Source organism: Temnothorax longispinosus, chromosome 4, assembly GCF_030848805.1.
Source record: "Temnothorax longispinosus isolate EJ_2023e chromosome 4, Tlon_JGU_v1, whole genome shotgun sequence".
Taxonomy (NCBI): domain Eukaryota; kingdom Metazoa; phylum Arthropoda; class Insecta; order Hymenoptera; family Formicidae; genus Temnothorax; species Temnothorax longispinosus.
This window is the reverse complement of record NC_092361.1, coordinates 5,149,740-5,165,615: the sequence shown is the minus strand read 5'-3', so window position 1 is coordinate 5,165,615 and position 15,876 is coordinate 5,149,740. Positions and strand designations below refer to the sequence as shown.

The 15,876-nt window shown below is 38.8% G+C and overlaps 3 protein-coding genes across 5 annotated transcripts; 1 reads left to right on the top strand and 2 right to left on the bottom strand.

Annotated features, from left to right (window-relative positions):
- Positions 1-53: 53 nt before the first annotated feature.
- Positions 54-4,261, bottom strand: LOC139811083 (ras-related protein Rab-18-B). 2 transcript variants are annotated; one of them, XM_071775134.1, is made up of 5 exons: positions 4,243-4,261; positions 2,035-2,156; positions 1,831-1,948; positions 1,301-1,618; positions 54-1,145 (listed from the first exon to the last, which is right to left on the bottom strand). In XM_071775134.1, the coding sequence occupies exons 2-5, from the start codon at positions 2,103-2,105 to the stop codon at positions 984-986; spliced, it is 669 nt and encodes a 222-aa protein (XP_071631235.1). In that variant the 5' UTR covers positions 2,106-2,156; positions 4,243-4,261; the 3' UTR covers positions 54-983. The 2 variants fall into 2 exon arrangements, with proteins under 2 accessions (XP_071631235.1, XP_071631234.1); XM_071775133.1 differs by lacking the exon at positions 4,243-4,261 and having other exon boundaries at positions 2,035-2,245.
- Pat1 (Protein interacting with APP tail-1) lies at positions 4,090-10,668 on the top strand. The gene is made up of 9 exons (XM_071775113.1): positions 4,090-4,599; positions 4,971-5,084; positions 5,392-5,633; positions 5,881-6,060; positions 6,362-6,617; positions 6,703-6,827; positions 6,898-7,177; positions 7,267-7,432; positions 7,509-10,668. Exons 1-9 carry the CDS (start codon positions 4,456-4,458, stop codon positions 7,736-7,738), a joined length of 1,737 nt encoding a protein of 578 aa, XP_071631214.1. The 5' UTR covers positions 4,090-4,455; the 3' UTR covers positions 7,739-10,668.
- A 1,144-nt stretch (positions 10,669-11,812) lies between these two features.
- Positions 11,813-15,668, bottom strand: Rbpn-5 (Rab GTPase-binding effector protein rabaptin-5). Of its 2 annotated transcripts, none has more exons than XM_071775111.1 (8): positions 15,165-15,668; positions 14,813-14,920; positions 14,285-14,730; positions 13,591-14,087; positions 13,106-13,387; positions 12,778-12,997; positions 12,512-12,622; positions 11,813-12,427 (listed from the first exon to the last, which is right to left on the bottom strand). In XM_071775111.1, exons 1-8 carry the CDS (start codon positions 15,205-15,207, stop codon positions 12,260-12,262), a joined length of 1,875 nt encoding a protein of 624 aa, XP_071631212.1. In that variant the 5' UTR covers positions 15,208-15,668; the 3' UTR covers positions 11,813-12,259. The 2 variants fall into 2 exon arrangements, with proteins under 2 accessions (XP_071631212.1, XP_071631213.1); XM_071775112.1 differs by having other exon boundaries at positions 14,297-14,730; positions 15,165-15,667.
- Between the last annotated feature and the right edge of the window lie 208 nt (positions 15,669-15,876).

Here is a 15,876-nt window from a genome sequence, read left to right as displayed (position 1 = left end):
AGAAAGTGAGAACGAAATGAGAGGGGGGAGAGAGAGAGAAAGAGAGAATTAGAAAATTTTTAATATCTCTTATTAAATAAATCGTATTATAAATAGCGATATTTAAATATCACGTAAAGTTGCTATAAAAATTTAGAAAAATAATAAAACGGCACGTACAGCGCACGTCGTCACCTCGAGTCATCCGTAACTTAGAGCGCTTATTCGTTAGCTTCAAATTGCTCGAATGCATTTTTGCCCGAGAAAAAAGTTGCCTCTTCTGGCAGAGGATCGCATTACGCACGTGTACACGAATTCTAGGATATACTATATATCACTACCATACAGTTGTATTGAAATCTCCGTAAAATATATACTCTCCGATTTCTCGACACAGTATATATTCATTGATAAGAGATATTATATTGTAGCACCTCTAGAAATTAGTACACAATCAACAAAGTAACAACAATGAAACAACATCCTTAGATACATTTTTACAGTATAATACATGCTTTTTTCAAATGTACAACGATATGCGTCAAGCGCACGTATTGTGCAAAATATAAAACGACAAACACAATCGAAAAAGACTATACAAATATTTGAATTCACTTGTACAAAAATGCGATCGATACTACCGACTATGACCCATACAAATGTCTTATTAAATGTTTCTTTTGTATTTGTAAAATCATGTATTTACACAAACACAAAATTTTGCTTCACACCGTAGATTCCGATGCCAGATTCAACCTAGTCTCTAACGACAGTTTGTACGTTTAGATGTGTACGTGATATAAGCAAGTATACATGCCTTTTTTCGGATAAGTTTTGTACGATCTGAATATATAGCACGTGTGAAATGGTGACCTATTACGTTTGACCCTTTCCATGTTACACACACTCAATGTCTCTCGAAATCTACTTCTCGCGCAAGATCTTCAAATTTAACACATTCATATACACTATCGTTGCGAGCACATGTACTTTTTCACAGTCCATTACAGCAAACTGCAATAGCAATTTGAGTACGCATCCTGCTGTTGATGATCATTGGTCAACTGCATTCCTCGTTTTCCCATTCGATGTCTCGCGCCACCCACGGTACCATTGTCGTACAATCGCAAAGAATGTGTATCCCAAAGACCAGGTGTTTGTATTATCTATTATACACAACATATATGTTACAAAGCGTCATAAATAATCAAAGATACCAGTTATAAGTGGCATAATCTTTGACTATCATAAATAATATAATTATAACCTATCCTGAAACATGTATCCACATAAAATTGTAGTATAAATTCTATACATCTACCTTTTGTACGAGTTCCTCAAAGCAACACTTTACACCGTCCGCCGTTTTTGCGCTGCTCTCGATATACAAGGTCTGATGCCTCCTGGCAAACTGCAGGCCCTCCTCGGTGCTCACTTCTCTATTCGGCAGGTCTATCTTATTGCCCACTACCATCTTAACGATGTCCGTTTTATTGCAGTACGTATTTAACTCGTTGAGCCACGTTTCCAATTTCACAAAGGTATTCCGATCCGTAACGTCGTACATTAAGATAGCACCCTGGCCATCTCTGTAATAACTCGGCGTTAAAGTGCGAAATCGCTCCTGGCCGGCGGTGTCCTGTAAACAGCGCGTTTCGATAAAGCTGTAATGTAGGCTGTAGTCCACTTGACGCTACAAATGCTTTGAAGCATTCTTCTTCTTCTTTCTTTATTGAAAGAAAGGAGAAGAGGAATGCTTCGAAGCATTTGTAACATCAAGTGAACCGCAGCCGTAATATGTCGCGTAGATTACATTATTTTGTCGTCGCGAACAAAATTACGATTACAAACCCAAATCGCGAGTTTCACCACATTGCCGTCGATGTTGATCTGCTTGGTCTTGTAGTCCATGCCGACCGTACTCTGCATGTTCTCGTAGAACTCATCCTCGGTAAACCTCAGAAGTATGCTGAAAACAATTGTAATAAACAGATTAGTGTTTCGAGCGTCATCGATAAATGAGGAATGAATTGCACATTGCACTTTGCGAGTTACCTCGATTTCCCTACATTGGATTCGCCTATCATGAGGATCTTTAGTATCGTCAGAACGTCTTCCTGATCCATAGTGATTCGGCTGCACTTCGCGATGTATCAACCGATATTTGTCTAGTGGTGCTGAAAAGAAAAGACACCGTCTCGCACTCTCGCCTTCCTCGTAACGTCGCCAAGTTGCGTATCGTGACGTTAAACAACACCACCCCGCCAGTCCCGCCACCCGCCACCCGCCACCGTGCCGCGCTGCCCGCTGGTATATACAGGGTGTACCAGAAAGATGGGTAACCCGAATTAACTTTTAAACGGATGACGTTTTTGAAAAAAATTAATTGTTAAATACAAAAGTTTTAGGGTTTGGAAATGGGCGTCTGGTGGTGAACTTGAACTTGACCTAGGTTCAGGACCTAGGAGAGAGGATGACCAAAACGTCATCCGTTCAAGTTAATTCGGGATACCCATCTTTCTGGTACACCCTGTATATGTATATGCATATATATGCTACTGTGATTGTGTGATGCAGTGTGGTGGGCTATATCATATACAGGGTGTCCCTTTGAACAATTGCTTCTCCGGCCCGACTGACTTGAATCCTGAGATTGCCTAATTGTGAGATCTTTTAGCTGGATGTTGGGTTGAAACCCGCCCGGATAAACTTCCGAAAACCTCTCACGCCCGATTTTGATAAAATTTTATAGGTATATGTATACGAAACCTACAGAAGTGTTGAGTTCCGGAAATGCTTATATAGTTTAGAAAATTTAATTTTTCGACAAAATTAACGTTTTTCATGTTCTTGTAATAAAAAAAATTATATCTCACTCTATGAATTGAGACATTCATAAAATTTAACATTAGAAAGAAGATATATAACCAATTGTTTGTGTGGGTGGGAAAGTGCATGGCGTGGATGCAGTAAGTCCGCCCTCCCCTAGGCCAGGGGGGCTTTATCTACGAAAAAACTAACCTAACCTAACCCGAACCAATATTGTTTGGCTCCGCCCCTTCCCCTGCAGCAGGCGATATGGGGGGTGGACCTCGTTTCACGTAATTCACGTGGAAAGTTGTAATGAGTTTTATCACATACTAAATCATAATTTTATAAAAATTAGAAAATAATTAAACGTAAATAAAAAAAAATGCTTAAATTTTTAATTTTTTAAATAGACTTATTATGTCTTCAACCAGATCGAATATCTCTTTTTCAAAATGGCGGATCCAATACGGCGACAATAATTTCAAAATTCTTACATATTTTCACGAAAATTGGTACGTGGAAGTTTTCAAGATCGCTATGATTTAATGACAAAATTTAAAAATTTAAAATGGCGGAATGGGACGATTATGATAACTTTGGCCCATTGAAATGTGTGGTTTTTGGAAGCATTTTTAACAAGGAACACGGGAAAAATAGTAAAAAAATTATATGATCAATATTTGTTTATATTTCTAGATTTTTATTCCAAGTTTTTAGAAATAGGCTTGGAGTTAGATTACTTTTTTTATGCGAGAGAGGAGCTCCGCCGCAGGCGGATTACGATTTACGTTCAAAAAACGTAAACACGCAAGAATTAGAGCGAGATCCACCCTACCCCACCCTGGCTTGCTTATGGGGCGAAACAAGGTTCATTATTATACGGTTCAGGTTTTCAAATTTCCATGCGAACCGAGGTCCACCCACACTCACCCCTGCTTGCGGGGGAGGAGCGGTAGCCATGTATACATGTATATTACATGTATACTGCGAGCGTCAATTACGTGAAAAAGCACCTTTACGCTCCAAATTAAAATTCTATCGAAACAATTAAAGCTCTCATCAGCTGAAATTAATCCAAATCAACTATGGAGCAGGTAGCTTAATTTTTTACGCCACGTAGCTCGCTCAAGCTCGCTTCTCGCGAGCACATAATCTCTTCCTTTGACCGAAATCAGCTGACGGAAAAGTCATTGATCAAGGGAGCTGTCATCGGGAGGAGTAACCGCGGAGTACGCGATGCCCGGGACACCCTGTAGATTTGAATCAAAGCTCGATTCGAGCCGGAAGAACGAAGAACGCGGCTGACTTCAGGTGCGCGAGCACCACGCGGTTTCGCGGTGCGCTCGCGACCTGTCGGATAAAAACGGCGGCGCGACATCTCTGATCGCGCGACGTACGTGGTACGTGCCCTCCGCACGCACGCACGGTCGCACGCACGTAGTACATACGTACTCGCGGCTCGCGGCTCGCGCTCGCGGTATTCACGGCACTCACGCATTCACGCAACGCGACGCAACGCTACGCTACGCATTCACGAACGCGCGCGCGCGCGCGCTACGACAACGGTGGGCGACAACGGGCGACGGACGGTGCGGACTGCGGACGGCGCGGTTACAACACCCGAGATTGTGTTGGTGATTAATCAAAAAAAGGCCGTTCGCGAAAATGGCCGATGGACGCGAGCCACGGTTGTTTTCCACGCGGAGCCTGTACCAGTTGTGCGTGTCCGCGGTGGTCGACAGGTTTCGCACTTACAAACCGTGTCTCACCGATCTGCCCAAGAGCGTGCGCTTCGATCTCTACTATCAGGTAAAAGGACGACGTCAAGCTGTCGTCGTCGTCTCCGGCGGCGCAGCGACGATTACGGGAGGCGAGGGGGAGACGATCGAGATAACCGCGCGCGCGATGACAGTCACGCTTGTTTTTGTATCTCCGCCTCGCCACCCTCGGCGGGACGAGACGGCATTGTTCTCGGTCGTGCCCCGACGTTTCCGACGACGACGACGACGACGAGGAGTTGACGCGAGTCGCGCCGAGGACCGTCCGTCCACGGCACGAGCGAACTCGACGCTCCGTTTTCGCGATTCCTCCGAGACGGCCGATCTCCGATTGATATCGCCCCGCACGCGCTTAACGGTAACAGCCTTCCGTTGACCTTCATGGGGTTTGATCTCTTTCAGCTGTACAGAGAGAGGAGACTATGCATACTGGGGGCGGAATTAAGCGATCTGGAGACTTTCTCCAAGATGCTCAAGGTCACCAATCGGCGATTACACCTCCTGAGAATATTTCAGGTGAGCATGTCACGTAGGAATCCTCGAGAGTGACTTGGACCAGATTTGGATCAACTTAATCGGCGATTAATCCGACTGGAGCTGCCTAAAGTGAAATTTAAATTTGCTATTTCTAACCCGGTCTTCTTTTCCATATGTTAAACAAGAAATCAATTCTATTCATATTAAGCACAAGTATTATTTGACGAGTTTAAACACCGATGTTAATCGGAGTTTGGTTGATGACATGTTGATGGCTGTCACCCATCATACTCTTCCTCTGACGTCAGAAAATATTTTGCCTTTTTTTGTATTTTCGTGACCGAAGGCACCGATGGACCATAAGATAGGGATAGCGGGACATCTGGTCAACCATTACGGCAGGGTATGCTGCTCAAGTCCCTCTTCGCCAGACAAATTGATAAATCTAGGTTTGAGACTCGGTGGATTTCTCAGCGACGCCGGCTGGTATTTGGAAAGTAAAAAGGTGCTGACAACCTGCAAGGAATTGTGTGTGAAATACAATGACACCCCCAAGGATTGGTGCAGAACATTGGATTGTTGTCACAAGTATGAGCGTCGACATATATTAGTTTTAATTAATGTCTGCGAGTAGAATGTAACATCGTGTTTGGCGACAAGCTCGCGCGCATGTGTATCTAGTTGACAGATCTTTAAGCCCCTTGCACAATAGGCGATAAAGTTGCCGACAAAGGTATAGCTATTGTGCAAGGGGCTTTAGATTATCAAATTTTTGTACCGAGCAAGTTTCTAGCGGGATTAGAAGAATTGTACATCTTGTCGATTGACATTTTAGGCTGTTACATGCAGAAGCGGCATACTGCGACTTTGAGAAAGCTGCAGAGACTCATCAAATTGCCATGAAAATGATAGAAAAGTTAAAGAGCGAGCAGTACAATAATAGCAATCATGCTGCCCTTTTTGCAGAGTTCAGTGTACTATTCTATATACGCAGCGAATACGACGAAGCTTACAGGTGCTTACCTAATACGTATTATTATTATATTTCCCGAAAATGAATTAAAATTGCCAGAAACTTTTGACTTATTAATCGATCTCTTGTAAACCAATATGGAATGAGGATCGAAATCGAATTCGACTGCGAGTTGATCCTCATTTATGTCCATTTCTAGTTTTAAGAATTAGAAAAAGATGAAAAGCAAGTTAAATCGAGATTAAAGTTAATTTACATTGACAGAAATGGACATAATGTTTGTTTTACATAATTTCTACTCCTGACGTTATATGTATATGTACTAATACTACCCACCATCCAGATGGAGCATAGAAGCGTTAAAACAATTGAAACCATCGCTTCCCGCGGGAATCATCGTCGACGTTTTGAGACAAGCAGCGAAGTCATGCGTGGTGAAGCGAGAATTCCAAAAAGCCGGTTTGCTGATTAAGGAGGCCGTATACCTCGCGAGAGAAGTATTCGATACGGATCATCCGAAGTATAGCGACGTTCTCATCGATTACGGATTTTTCTTACTAAACTTCGATAGCATCAGCAATAGTGTAACTATATACAAGGTATTTATCTCCAGACATCTTCAAATCACCGCGCGAATCACCGTAATCTGTGCAGACTATTATTAAAACTGTTCTTGTATTTTAGACTGCGTTAGATATTAGAAAAACGATTTTCGGCAGGACTAATCTTCATGTTGCCTTAGCACACGAAGACTTAGCTTACGCTCTCTACGTACACGAATACAGCTCTGGCAGATTTGACGATGCAAGGTAATCAATTGTGGAATTACATCTGGCTTATCGTATATATTATACGGTACGATTAACTCTCATTTTACAGTGATCATGCTGGAAAAGCTATAGATATCATGGAGAAACATTTACCCGCGAATCATTTGATGCTCGCGAGTGCTAGGAGAATAAAGGCACTTATTCTCGAAGAGATAGCTATAGATAACGCGTCCACACCGTTGTCTGAACAGAATCTCTTACTCAAATCCGAGTGTCTTCATTTGTCTGCTTTAGAAATGTCGAAAACTGCGTTTGGCGAAAGAAACGTACAAACGGCGAAACATTACGGAAACTTGGGCCGCTTATACCAGAGTATGAGGAAGTTTCAGGTATCTCGATGCATAGAATAAAGACTGATATAGTATGTATATACACGCTGCATATTTAATTATTTCGTTGTACGTTCAATGTGTTCCAGGAAGCGGAAGCGATGCATCTGAAAGCTATTGGTATTAAAGAAGAATTATTAGGACCCGATGATTATGAAGTAGGTTTGAGTATAGGGCATTTAGCTTCATTATACAATTTCCATATGAACCGGTACAGAGACGCCGAAAAGCTTTACCATCGTAGTATCTCGATCAGTAAGTATATATGTTTTGAATTGCGTTTATCATGACACAAAACGCTATTACATTTCGCAAAATTTTGTTTCGACAGGCTTAAAGTTATTCGGAAAGGGTTATAGTGGTTTAGAATACGATTATCGAGGACTTTTACACGTGTATAATAAGTTAGACGATTATGAAAAGATATTGGAGTACACGGACATATTGAATCATTGGAAGGAGCTTAGAGATAAACACGCTCAATCTGAGGAACCACCGATTGATGTACAAAAACGTCCACAGCCAATCGCAAACGTAATGAATGTGTTCTTTTCCATGTGATATATCAATAAGTGTGTCTAATTCAAATTTTATGTCATTGTATATCATCGAGCAACTTACTGGTCCGTTGCGTTTACAAGACATTTTTGGGCCAAAGTAGGGAAAAGAAAAAAAGTTATTAAGTCGCAGAAATTAGAAATTTGTAAAGCATTGATCTGATCGTACGAGTAATACAGGTGACTCTTGAATAACACGGTACTTGGAACTGCACGGAGTCTCGAGTAGCACGGCAAAAAATTGTGGCAACCCTTGAACAACACGGTACTTGAGTGAAGTTGGAATAACACGGTCATTCAATTAAGGCTCCTAGTCGTAGCAGTAGAAATAGGGTCATTTCTCGCCTCAATAGCAAGAACTTAATATGACCACGATGTCTACCCAGGGGGTCGATTGTGTATTATATATGTGGGGGTATTACATGAATCACCATTTAAGAAATCATTCAAATAATGCAGAATTTATAAGAGATATCAAACTCTCTTCAGCAATCAAGGAGTAATCACATTGCACGAGTTTTTCTGTGCTTCCTGTAAGTATTCGAAGAAGTCTATATTTCTCGTACCAATATTTATTAAAATGTATTTGGGGATAACGTACGTAGTTGTGGCTGAGAGGAGTAGTGTATAGTTGAAACGAGTTGAAAATTACAAAAGTGAACAGATTTACTAGAATTCGACAAATAAAATCGTAGATATTCTAGTGAATTTCCTCACTTTTGTAATTTTCACCTCGTTTCAAGATACGCAATCGAGCCCCAGGAACCTAAAAAAAATGCACATACTTAGGAGCGGGAGTAGATCTTGATATATATATATTCTAGTAAATTTGAAAGAGATATATATATATAATCTCTTAAAATTTGAACGAGATATATATATGAATATAATCTCTTAAAATCACATGCCCAATTTTATATGGATCTGGAATCTTGACTCTTGCACGGTTTTCAATAACACGGAACTAATTAATCGTGTTATTCGAGGGTTACCTAATAATTCTGTATGTCTTATGTTGATATTTTATAACATTAATAAATTAAGTAATTGTCAGTGCGATATTAATTCAAATTTATGCAATGTTAATTTAATGATATTAATTCAAATTTATTGAAAATGTTAATTTAATTTATAAATTATTTGAAGGGTACAGAGGAAAAATGATCCATCCTGGGTAATTTCGAGACAGACGCAATTTTAAGTTTTAAGACATTAGAATATCTTAGGAAGCTATTGAAAAAAGTACTGGCAGTAAATACTAAGTATCGAAATGCATAGTGTTTATTTAGTATTTACATTGTATGTTGGATTCTGATAGATTCTTCCGCACAAACACGTGGATTATGATCGTTTTTCCCCAGCACGATATATTTGGCGTTTCTTCGAAAGTTCCATGCTTCAAGATAGCATGATCAGATCAATTTCGACAAAACATAGCTTTCCCCTTGTTTCGTTTTTCCCTTGTACCTTTCATTTTTATTAGTCACGATACTGCAATATAAACATTGAGGGCTTCTTTTTTTAGTTTGAGTTGCTGTGCTTGTGTTGAATTATATTAGACTCGATGTTTATCTACGTTTTATCTCGATGTATTGAGAATTTTTGCGCATAAAAATATATCTTTTTTAAATATTTTGTATTTACATACGTCATTTTAATATAAATTTGCCAATGTTTTAATTTGATTTGTATATATATTTTATACTTTACGATTCGCTATTCGTTGACAGTTTTAATTTTTAAAGAGTTGTGCTCAGGTTTCATATAAAATATTTTTTTGTTACGATTGCTTATCAAACGCATTTATAATACGTTTAATTCATTGTTCGTCTCAAGATTACAATGATCGTAAGTTTTCACGCATCGCATAATTTTTAAGTAACACAAAAAATATTTGAAATACATGCTCCTGTGTTTATAATAGTAATGTAGATGACGAGATAGGTATTAAAGCTATTAAAACTCGGTGAACAATTTATTGAACAGATGCTTTGCTGTATGAAGTTACCTTTTCACCTCATAAAAAATTCGATATTTATAAATACATCCTATATACATACTACTGCTCAAAAGTATTTGCCACCTTAAAAAAATTTGATCAGGGATGAGTTTATTAATGAAATTTTAATGAAAAAGCCAATAATTTGCTACATGTCTTTATTGCATAGATAATTACATGTTATTTAAACAATAATTTGACAAGAAAATAACATTATTTTAAATTTTTGCCTCATCAATATGTCCGTTTTTTTTTATGACGGTTTACATTACACAATTTTGGCATGTTGATTAATTTTGTAATTTATTTTTTTTACTTCTAGATATACCAACGTGATGATTTCGGAAAATGTATTTATTATTTGAGATTTTCCGTACGCAAAATAATTACATGAAATTAGAAAGTAAGGGATACCAATATAACATTAGTTTTGTGTAAGATAATAAATATATGTAACAATAATCTCCACTTTAAATTAAGTTTACTTCAAAAAATTAGAATTTTTTTCTAAGGTGGCAGATACTTTTGAGCGGTAGTGTATATCCTAAAATTTTTGTTAAGCATTTTGTTCTTGTATGAATATCGTAATATATGAATATAGATAACTAAAAATTATAAACGCGTGCATGTCCTTGGACTGTTCTAGAGATATTTTGAGATAATTAATTTTTCAAACTCTCACCAAATTATTTACAAGTATTTTTTGCAGATTTGTATCATTTCGACCTTAAAAATTCATTCAGGCACTTTGGATGGATATCGAACGATAGTATTCACCCACTGTAAACTTGTATAATTTAATAGATGGTAAAGCCTCTTTGATAATTCAGACACTACAAGGGTAGCAGTCGTAGTTGACAATGTAATAATCTATTTAGTGGTATTGTACAAATTTAAATTGATTGCTGGGGTTTAAATAGATTACATACTATCAACTGCACCTTAAGTTCTTATTGCCCTCGCATTGTCATTACATTATTAACGATTGTATTAAAGCTAGCGGTTATAAGATAACAAATAATTGTACATTATATTTTGTTTAATCAACAATTAAAAGTATCAATTCAATTACTAGTTTTTATTAAAAAAAAAAAGATGCAGGAAAAAATTAACCCTGCAACCGTACACTCTTTTTCGGCACCTATTAATTTCGGCACCTTTTTCAACAAGATGTTCCTTGAGATTTTAACTATAAATTTAAACAATAATATTATAAAATTAATTTTGCAATTTAATCCTTGAAAGAAAAGAATTTTAAAAACGCACCGTAATGTTTAAAAATTCATAACTTTTATTAATTAACTTGTTAAGAAAAATCCTTCTAGGTATTTTTACTTGAAGTTAAGTACTTTCAGAAAAAAAATATAAGAAACTTCGAGAATATTAAAAAAGGGTATTTATTTGAAAGATCAAAAATCGCTAATTCTGTATGGCGACTTATAGAGGATAAAACTGAAATAAAAAATAAAATATCGATGGTTAAACTACAAAACTTCGTAGGTAAGTCCAAAAATATCCAAATTTATCATTTTAAGTAAATATAATACAGCAACACAATTTTTTTTACGGAACGATCGCCTGATGTCCACCGTTTTTCATTGCCATTTTACATTAGCACTTGAGCAATAATTGAGTCGAAACTTTTGTAAAAATTTATATTTTGAGAAAAAAAAAAGGATTTTTGAAAAGTTGAATTTTACCTATGTATAATATAAACCGTATATGTGGGTCGTTGACGTCCTCAATAAGTTTACTACTCGTAGTCACAAGCTAACTAACGGATTTCGGCGGGCCTGTGGCCTCACACTTTCTCCACCCCAAACTTTTTTTAGAAACCGTTACGAACGCGCTAAATAAACAAACCTTTGGAAAATACCACATAGTCAAAATGCCCAGGACGCAAACGATTAACATGTACGGTTGCAGGGTTAAGTAAAAAATATTTCCATCAAAAAGAGTTAGATGTCTGTTTCTCTTTCATAGACACAAAACTTTTAATTGAATATCTGAGAGATCCGTAATTAAATAAAGACAAGATAATGTAATATAAATACTCACGATTCTTCTGAACAACTCACATACATTCAAAAGCTTTAATCTGTTTAAATTACAGTAACCATTAGATAGTACATAACTTTATATTTACACGATATCTGTTGTATCACTCCGGTTTTCAGGTAATAGGAATCTTATCTAAATCCCATTTTTACGCTATCAACATTTCTAACTCTCTCTCTTTCTCTCTCTCTACAAAAAAGGAGAGTCATCTATGGCCGGTATTCATAGTCGTATCTTATATTTAAGACCGTGTTAAGTATACGATCTTAAGATGTTGTGAACCAATCACAGAGCCATATTAGCATCTTAAGACATTACTTAAGACAGTCTTAAAATAAGATTCGACTATGAATACGGGCCTTAGTCACCTTAGATCGGTATACTTTTGAGACATACCAATCAGTATATTACCAGACTGATATTGCATGTCTTATTAAACTGTGTTAGAATCCCGTAACTTTAGAACATTTAGTCAGGTGTATGTGGAGGTTCTTGGCTGAAGTATGGTGCGGTATCTTGCACTAATAAAGTATGACAAACATCACAGACTCTGGATGGTCTTTGTTTCGGCCCACTGTTCACAACGTGTGAGAGGCAAGATTGACAAAATATATGGCCACAGTGACGACAATGTACCTGCATGATGTTAAGCCTCTTTAATTCTGTTCTATATGTATATATACAGGCCATAATAATTTAACTCGCGCTTCTTCAACTTACCTTCTTTTTTGTGACTGAGAATGTGGTGTGACAACTAGGACACTCTTCGACATCCTCTTCATGTTGCCATCTTACTTCGCTACCTGCCTGTCTAATCCTTTCCAGTTGTACCTGTGTGATCGTCAAAATAATGTTATTTTATCGGTATATCACAGTTCTACTTATAGTTTAATACAGTTGGTTATCTTTTATCTACAAATTTTTTCGACAATCTTTAATCAACTTTGTATCTCGACAATTCTGAATTCATTGTTTATTTCCATTACCTGTAATGATTGTGATAATCGAACAAAGTCTTTCTGTACTGCCTCGCTGGTATCTAATTCTTGCTGTAGACTCATAACTCTTTGTCGCAATTCAGTTGTAACTGAGTCTGCATCCTTCTTCTCTTTCTGAACTTCCTGCAGCTGTTTTTCCAACCGATCAAGTTTCTCTTCTTTATCGGCGAGTGTACGATGATCTCTTATATATTTATCTAATTGCGCTCTGTAAAATGTGGAACAGAGTAAAGTTTTGTGTTAATAATTATGGTATGAAGCAATCGTAATTTATAATAATTTCATTGTCGTATATATAGTCAATGTATAGCCTTACCTCAACCCACTTATTTCATTCTTTAATACAGCATTGTCTTGTTCCTTAACCCTACTCTCCTGCTCCATTTGTTCTCTCAGTAAAGTAACTTCGTATCGCAATGTTTCTTCCTTCTCCTGTGCAACTTCTTGAGCCACTTTGGCTGTAATTAAATCTTCGCGAATTTTTAGAAGGCTCATATGCAGTTCCTCAACAGTGTTTGGCATATTGATACTCTCACTTTGAAGTTGTTGCGAATGTTTACTATGTTTGCCCACAAGATTTTCATTCTCCATCTGAAGTCTGAAAGTTTGAATAAAGCTTTATTAATAATACACCATAATATCATCTACCTCTCATTTTTACATATAATTTAATTTTGTGTGTATGTGTGTCCGCGCGTGTGTAGTTATTTTTAGTATTACATACACGCGCGCGCACACACACGCACATATATATACCTATATACCACTAAAAATAACTTTTTGATAGAAAGATTATCTTACGCAGTAAGATGTCTCTGTACTTCTTCTCTGCCTCGTGTCAATTTACAAAGTTCCTCCGATACACTCCTTTGAATTTGTTCAAAAGTTTTCTTCAACTCTAGTAAATTTTGCTGCGCCGTCTGCGAGGTAACGGTGAGCTCCGCAACTTTGATTTTATGCTCCTCTTTCTTCTCATTCCACTTTTCCTCCATCTCCTTTCGAAATTCAACTTCCTTAGCTAGATCCTCCTTTTGAGCTTGCAGCATACGTTGAGAGTCCAACAACTGCTTCTCCAAATCCTTGGCAGTCGCTTCTACTTTGACTAATTGCGCTTCGTAGTTGACGCACATATCACACGACGGCTCGAAGGAACCAGGTTCTTGCTGCCGTCTCTTTATTAGAACTTCTTTATATTTTTGTAATTCGTCATCGGTTGATCTCAGTTTCTCCTTTAAAGCTTTTATCTCCTCCTCAAGTGGAACAACCAATGAACGTAAAACTTCCGCATCTTCTTGCGCCTATAAAATTAAAAGTTTTTATCGATATCGCGGCAAATATTACAAATATCATTGCTGTAAGACAAGCGTTTGTTTTAACGTGTTTAAAGAGATGATGTTAGAAATCACTTAAATATATTGCAAAAGACATATATGCATTTATTAGCAAGCGATTACACAAAGGGTTAAATGTACCATGCAATTTTAGATTTACGTACATATTTTTTTACCTTCCGCATGCTTTCTTCTAAATTGTCAGGGCCTAAAGATAAGGAATCCGCGCCTAATTGCGATACCACTTTTCTAGCTAATGTCTTGGTTACTGTAGACAACGAGATTTGCGGCCCGTCCGTCGGCGGGTCGCGCGGCAATTGCGTTTTCAGCAGCGCATTCTCTTCTTGAAGCTTAGAAAGAGCCAGTTGTAATTTCGACACTTCGCTGACAAGCTGCTTCCTAGAGCAGGAGGACTCCTCCACCGTTTCGTGTATAACCTGTTGCAAAGATGCTATCTCCTCCTGGGCCTTCCTCTTCTCCATCATTATATCATTCTGTATTTTAAGATCCGCGACGACTAGTTGGCTCTTTGCTTCGTCCAGCTCATTCTTCAGTCTCAAATTTTCCTTCTGCAGGCCCATATTTTCCTCTAGCCTCCGTTTTAATTCCACTACAAAAATACATTGCTTCTAGGTATAACTGCCAAAGAGTTACTTGTAGTCCGGAGTATAAATATCGCGCATGTTACGTACCCTCTTTCTGAAGGAACAACTCCTTCATCTTGGCCCTTTGTACATTAAATTCCTCTCGCATCTTAACGTTCTCCGACTCCAATCGGCTGATCTTCGTCTGTGGATCCTCTGAATCGTAACAGACCTCTCTTAATGAAATTAAATCGCATATCGCGAGCGGCCTCGACATTTAACAAACGCGCGCGCGACGTCTCGAAAAAAAGCCTGACAAGCGGATAGAGCTTTGCGCTTTCCTAACCACTGCGTTTAAATATCTCGTTTCTTTTTTTTTCGTATTTTTTTTTTCTCTCGGCGTGTCGCGACGACGACACCGACAAAGACCTAAAGCAAGGACTACCGCTCGGTGACGTACCGTTTCCGTTCGCTCTGACCGTCCGATCGTCCTGGTTCTCCATCGTTCGATCACTTCACACGGACGTGACGGACGAGGGCGACAATTTTGCCGGGGCGGGTCACTGCCACGGACACGAATTCGGAGAGCATATCTCGGAGCTCAGCCGGGACTGGTGGCCGCCTCTCGACGACGATGACGATGACGATGACGACGACCACGACGACGACAACGACGACGACGATGACGACGACGACGACGATGATGATGATGACGGCATGCCGCTGGCAGTGGCCAGTTGTGTCACTGGCTCATAGCGACTCGAGCGAGATCCGGTCCAGTCGTCCAGTACGCGAACAGGGACTCGCTCGAGAATAAAGATCACGGATCACGGAAGCGAACTCGGAAACCGGAATTGACCTCGCTCGGCCATCCAACGATTTCGCTAACGACAGGATGCAATTCGCCGACGATGCGTGCCCACCACTTATATGTAATCAGCGAAATCTCAGTTCCTCCAGGCTACACCTCTCGCATTCGCGATCCTCCGTTCTTCTCCCTTCGGGGGCGCGAATTACACCCGGACAGCCCGGACCATAGACTGGGAAGAGATAGACCAACATTTCCAACCAGCAGCCACGTCCACGCCACGTCCATTTTCCGACGCTGCCGATAAAACATAAAATTCTGATGCGCGTTCGCGCTATGTCCACAATAATTAGTAAAAAATTAT